Source organism: Arachis ipaensis, chromosome B09 (genome assembly GCF_000816755.2).
Source record: "Arachis ipaensis cultivar K30076 chromosome B09, Araip1.1, whole genome shotgun sequence".
In the NCBI taxonomy this organism is placed as follows: domain Eukaryota; kingdom Viridiplantae; phylum Streptophyta; class Magnoliopsida; order Fabales; family Fabaceae; genus Arachis; species Arachis ipaensis.
In genome coordinates, this window is record NC_029793.2 from 4,140,013 (window position 1) to 4,146,781 (window position 6,769).

The following is a 6,769-nucleotide window of genomic DNA, read 5'->3' on the forward strand; positions in this document are numbered from 1 at the left end:
TGAGCATATTTACTTTTATTTTTAATTAATTATTTTAAGTATTTATTTTAAATAAGAGAATCCGATTGGAAAGAGCATAGGATATAATATAAGCATTGTTGGCAACATGTAATTATTAGACAATATATATGCATGTGCTATATGATTAATGATATATCATTATTCATCTATAAAGGAAGAACTTATTGATATTAACAGATCATAGAACAATTATTTGCATGGTTTTGAAACATGTGTGACTATGTGAGAATACTATTTATTCCTCTTTTTATAACATTATGCAAATGCATAAATATTAATGTTAAAAAATAACACTAAATATTAATGTATTGAAAACATTAAAAAAAATCCGTTTTTTCTAAGAGAATTTTTTATTGTTTGTTATATCTGTTAACTAATGTTTTTAGAGTATTTATTAGTATGATAATTATAAAATGTCTTTGTCACTTCTCCTAGTGTGTTGTGCACTAAGCAAAAGGCTATTTCTCACTTTCTTTCTCCTTTATGTTAGGCATCTTTTTTTTTTTTAATTCCTTTGGTGGAAGAAATTGATCATTATTTTTCATAAAAAATTGATAATGAAGAATACATTATGCCTAATACAAACAATGTTGGGAAGGACCATATGTAAGTCACTGAAATATGCCTGAAAATATAACATGAATGTTCCTTTTCTCTTTTTTTTTTTTTTGGAAAGGAATGTTCCTTTTCATTTTTGGACCATGGTATTGAAAGACAACATTTACAAGGGCCCATTTTTAGGTAGATGGGCCCAAAAAATGGACCGCATCCTACCAAAAAATTAGAAATGAATCCTACTATAAAAAAAGTAAATACAGAGAACTTTTGTCCCAAAAAGAAAGGAAAAAACGTTTCACCGCAGAACTCAAGGATTATTTTTTTTTAAATAAACATTTGAAACATTTTATTTACCGAGCTAATTTAGATACAATTTATGTTTTTGTATTCTATTACTTATCTCATTACACAAGAATATAAACTATATCCAAATTATTTATATAGATAAATAAAAAATATTTAAAATATTTATTTAAAAAAAATTCAGAACCAAAAAGAGAAACAAATAAAGAAAAATTTTCTAATAGTAATAGTAATAAAGTTTTAAAAATTTTATTACTAGTAATAATTTTAGTACATATTCTTAACTAAGTCTTTCTTTTAAATGGTTCTTTATGATACTAATTCTTATGATTTAAGTCACAACGATAAATATAGCTAAGGTACCAATACCCTAGTTTATAAGGGTACCCAATGAAAAAAAAAAAAAAGTAAAGCAAAGAAGAATAGAAGATTTTAGTTACTAATCAACAAAAAAATAATAATATAATAATGAAATCAAATTAGCTGATAATAGTAAGTACAATAGTCAAGGTTCAAATTCTAAACAATACAAACTCCAAAAGCAAACTAATAAGCAATCAACAAAAATGAAAAATAAAAATAAACAACTAATGATAATTAACTAACAACTAAACTAATAAGAATCTGTCACCACATAATAACAAGAACAATAATTCATGGTGCTAAAACTAGCACAACTACAAAGGTGACAAGAAGAGCCATAAATGCTGAACCAATCATCATGAAACGTGATGTGGATGAAGAAGCATTGGAGCCATGATAATGATGATGATAATAGGGTGAAGGAGCTAGTTCTGATGATGAGGAAGCGTCTTCGGTTGGCGCAGGGGACGCGGCTGGCCGAAAAATTGCCATGTGTTGTGGTGATATAACTTCCACAATAAGTTTTTGCCCATTATGGCAGTGATTCTCTGTTCCACTTATGAAGTAGAAGAAACCGGACCTATCAAGAATCACTGTGCTGTTTCCATCATCATAAGATGTTATGGGATTATTTGGATCACAATGGAAGTACTTCCATTTTTCAACAACTAGAACTGAGTCATTTTGGTACTCAAATACTGCACAATGAAATTAATTTAAGGAGAAAACAACATCATCAATTAGTAGTAATAATTAATGCAAATAACATTATTCTGGAAACACTCGAGAGAGAAAAAAAACATGTAATTTGGATTCAATTTTTTAGGTATATTAAATCAACCATTAAATTAATTATTCGGCCTAGAATATACATTAAAAATATAAAAAATAACACATAATCTCATTTTTAATAGTAAAAACTAAAAATCTTATAAACTAAATAAAGTACATCTCTCTATTATTAATTTTTGTAAAGAAGAGAGTTTAACACAATAAATTAGAACCAATAGAGAACAATGCAAAAAAAATAACTAAAAAAAAATAAACCTATCCCGTTATTATTTTTAGTATTGTCATCAACAATAAAAAGATCTACACCACTCTCGACCTTATAGCTAATAAGATTTAAAATTCATTTTATATGAATCTCAATTCTATTTTAGTAGTAAAAATTGAAAAAAAAAAAAACAGAGTATGAACCATATATATAATACAAAGATGAAGAGGTGATTGAAGAGAAAATAAGCTTACCGAGAGAGTCACCAATTTGGAATCTGTTCATTTGAGCCCATTGAATGTAATATGAAATATTATTGGGGCCAGGTTCATGCCATCCCAAGTGATCACCAACTTTGAAATCTCTAGCACCTTCAACAGCTGAACTAGCACCCAAGAAAATTATCATCGTCATAATCATGCAGCTACACACTACTCCAAAATGTTGTGAAGCCATGTTAGTAATACAAATTGTTTTTTGGTGACTATGCTAGTAACACAAATGGTTCTGAATTTCTGATGATGATAACTAAAATGCAAAATGCAAGGTACTCGTAATATATAACAAACAGGGTTGCAGTGTAAACGTATATAGTAGCGGTTATTACTTATTATAGGTAGTTTTCAAATTTAACGTGTATGTGAGGACCGAGAATGTGGCTAAACGTGGCAACAACAACAATCATTCAATTAAGATCAAAGGATTAACTGAAATTTTTGTTATTCAAAACTGAAAATTCCAATTCAAATTCACACTAAGAGTTGATTGGTGTGTGAAAATATGTTTTGTTTTAGTTTTATTTTTTTTAATAATTTTATTTTTGTTTAAAATTACAAAACTATATTTTTATTAAAGGTACGACATTAGTTATTTAATTTTTTATTAAATTAACAATTAATTTTTATACGGTATTAATATGAAATAAATTACTATCTTATTATACTATTTTAAAAAATTTGGTATCTTTTATATATATGTGATTTTATATTTTTTATGAAACTATATAACAACAAAAAATATCAATCGAACAAAAAAATTATTATCAATATTTTTAAGTTTTTATGTATTCTTTTAATTTTTATTATCGATATTTTTAATTACTTTATCTATATATTCAAAGATACAAAAATTAAGCCTAAAATAAGAGATAATACTCAATTTAGTCCCTGGAGTTTCCATTTAGTCTATGAAGTTTTAATTGCTTCTATTTAGTCCCCAAACTTTGTGAACATAACTCATGTTAGTCCTTGAAACAATTTTCAACGTACAAACGTTAACGGAACATTGTTGTGACAACCGGATCCATACTAAACTTTGTAAAATGATGTCGTTTTGGTTTTAGCACTCAAATAACCTAAAAACAACATCGTAAATGGTATTTATTAAAATTTTACCTAATAAAATAAGTAATACAATGCCGTTTTTGAGCTATTTAAATGTCAAAACCCTGCATCATTTTACAAGTTTTAACGTGACATGTGATAGTCTACAGCAGCGCTCTATTAACGTTTTTATACTAAAAATGGTCTCAGGAACTAATATGAGGCATGTTTATAAATTTCGGGGACTAAATAGAGGCAATTGAAACCTCAAGGACTAAATTAAGACTCGCGTGTAAGTTCAGGGACCAAATTGAGTATTATCTCCTAAAATAAAAAATTGAAATGGTCAAATAAAATTAAAAAAATTCATCTTTTTAAAGAAATGTATGTATAAATTAGTGAAAAATAATGGATATCCATAGAAAAAGACAGAAGAGAACGAACAAAGCGTGACAAAAAAAATGAGTAGAAGAGATTGAAACCTTTATCCGAATCCAAAAATATCGTGTTTTAGTTTGAAAACGTTTTCAAGAGTTAAGATTGAAAACATAAAAATAGCATTTTTAACTTTATTCTATCTTTTTAAAATTATTTTTATTAAAAGTATTTTTAAAATATTTTATAAATTATATTTTCATGTCTTATTTTTATTTTTATCGAAAATCAAAATGAAAACGCTTAATCCAATGAAACCGGAAGTTAGGTGCAAGGCAAATAACAAATTCTTTTAACAAAATAGAATTTGTTTCTTGGAGCTTGTTGGGTTCGAGCCTGTAGACCTTTAAGAACTTTTTAAAGGCCTATTTGCCAATGAAAAAACGTAAAATAGAGTTGCACCAACAGGCCCTATGAACTATGATCACTCATTTATTGTTTACAATGATTCTATCACTTTTGCGGAGGCAAAAGAGGAAGAGTTGTTCCAAATTGTCACTATTCTAACTGATTATATTGAGGCTTCTAGACAAACCATAAATATTAATAAATCATTGAGAAGAGAGTAAAAGAGATACTGGAGATGAAAGTTTGTGAAAGATCTCTGAATAAAGCTCTAACATGGATTGAAGAGAGGGTGTTAAACAAATTAGAGAGTTGGAAGGAGAAATTTATTCAATGCTATTTGGGTTAAGATCCTTAAATCTATATATTATCCTAATTGTAATTTTTGCAAAGCAAAGACAAAGGATGTGTCATGGGTATGAAAGAGTATAATGCATGGAAAAGAGATGTTTATGGAGCATGGCAAGTGGAGAAGCCAACGTGAAACACTTTTCAATTTCATGTGATTATGCATGTAAAGGTATCACTTAAAACTAAGATTAAAGTGCTCAAATTGCAACAGATATGTAAAATGCAATTAAACCTTAACTTGTACTTAGTATTCTTAGTCAGGTAGAAGATTGATCATAACAATAACACGCATAATACTCCCACATAATACATTCACATAAGGCCCATATATATTTTCATATGATTTTGTTATATAAGTATATATATATAATTAGTTATATATTGAAGTAAAACTCATGAAGAGTGTTGGGAGAGCCAAATTACATCTTGGACAGCAGAAATAGCCAGCAAGAAACAGCTGGTGAAAGTGAAGGCTATTGAGATGGCAACATGATCACAGAACTTGTGCAATGGCTTGCAGAAATTTGGCAGTGCCGTGTGCCGGATTCCGGTTCGGTTCAGGTTGGTAACCCCAGATGCAGCAGATCCAGCACTCATCAATGCATAAGCAAATGCCTAAACAAATTTCCACCAAAATGTATTAAAGTAATTTAGTGTTACATCCGATTTTTTATTGTTTAAAAAAAATTAATTTTGATGTATTGACAGTATCAATTACATCCGTTTTTTGGATGACCGTTCTCGTAGAATAATGTAAAAAGTAGTTATTTTTGTTAAAAACATATTACGTATCTAATAGTACATCAAAATTAAATTCTTGTTTAAATGTATGTCATTCTATTATCTTATTAGTGTATGATTCATCAAGTTGATCCAAATTAGGTTAGTTTTAGGGTTTTAGCACAAGTGATAGCTTAGGAACAAATGTGAGTATGTTAGAGTCACTAAAATTGTATTCAATATAACGACTTTAATTTTGATGCACTGATGCGTGCAATCACATCTGTTCTTTTGGGTGATCATTCACGCAGTTAATGTAAAAGATATTATTTTTATTGATGTGACATTATGTAATTAGATACATATATAAAACTATTTTACAAAGTGCATCAAAATTAAATTCTCAATATAATTTAGAGGGAATCATAAAATTTAAAGGGTACCTGGTCCCCAGCAAAAATAAGCCATGCATAGTTTCTTGAGGGAATGACAGAGGAATTCCTAACAAATCTTGATGTGCCAATCAGTAGTTGTAGCAATGAGTGAGCAGCAACAGCAGCTGAAACCCCAACAAGATATCTGCCCCACCCAACACAAATTCAGAGAAGAAAAAAAGTTTTAATTTAAATTAATGAACCACAAAGGTTTAGATCATTCAATACTGGTTACTTCAGAGTTTATTTATTTCTAGTGTATTAATAAGTAATTCACCTTTTTATAAATTAAATGTGTGTAATAATAACAAATGTGCTAGCTAGTATGTAATTATTCAAACTATATATTGTACTTTCAATTTTCAGATGCAGAATAATTAGCAAACTATCAAATTAGCCCTTAAAAAATCAGAGTGTGACAATTTGGAACTAAATATGTATAATCCATGTTTATCAAACACTATAATCTTTGAGAGACCAAATTTAATAATTATTTGTCCAATTAAAGTCAAAACATTTGTACCAACATCATGGAATCAATAAAGATCACACTTTAAACAAGAGTTAATTAAAAACTAACTGGTTAAGTAGACAAATTAAGGGTATGCGGAAAACTCAACAATTTGATGAATTGAAAAGACAAAATGGGTAGTAATAGAGGCAAAAGGGACAAACAAACACAAATAATAATAATTAGTGTTAGAGAAAGGGAAAAGAAGATATAAAAAAGAGAAATTCGAATTCACGGGTGCATGAAACTGTTCATTCAAATACTATGATGACATGACAAACCAACCCCCTCCCAGGCCCCCACTTTTTTATGGTCAATTTTGTCCTCATCCCTCGGTTATTAAAAAAATGTCCAAGGACATTGCTGGCAAGATAATAATAATAATAATAATAATAATAATAATAATAAT

General features: G+C 28.4%; 2 protein-coding genes across 2 annotated transcripts in view; both read right to left on the reverse strand.

The window, feature by feature from the left end:
* Positions 1,400-2,805, reverse strand: LOC107614831 (early nodulin-like protein 1). Its single transcript, XM_016316964.2, has 2 exons — positions 2,497-2,805; positions 1,400-1,943 (listed from the first exon to the last, which is right to left on the reverse strand). Exons 1-2 carry the CDS (start codon positions 2,696-2,698, stop codon positions 1,537-1,539), a joined length of 609 nt encoding a protein of 202 aa, XP_016172450.1. The 5' UTR covers positions 2,699-2,805; the 3' UTR covers positions 1,400-1,536.
* Positions 4,908-6,769, reverse strand: part of LOC107619325 (CASP-like protein 3A1) — a 2,824-nt gene continuing 962 nt past the window's right edge. The window contains exons 2-3 of the mRNA XM_016321580.2: positions 5,859-5,994; positions 4,908-5,310 (exon numbers count right to left, since the gene is read on the reverse strand). Of these exons, the coding sequence (XP_016177066.1) occupies positions 5,089-5,310; positions 5,859-5,994 (358 nt within the window). The 3' untranslated portion in view covers positions 4,908-5,088. The remainder of the gene's footprint in view (positions 5,311-5,858; positions 5,995-6,769) is intronic.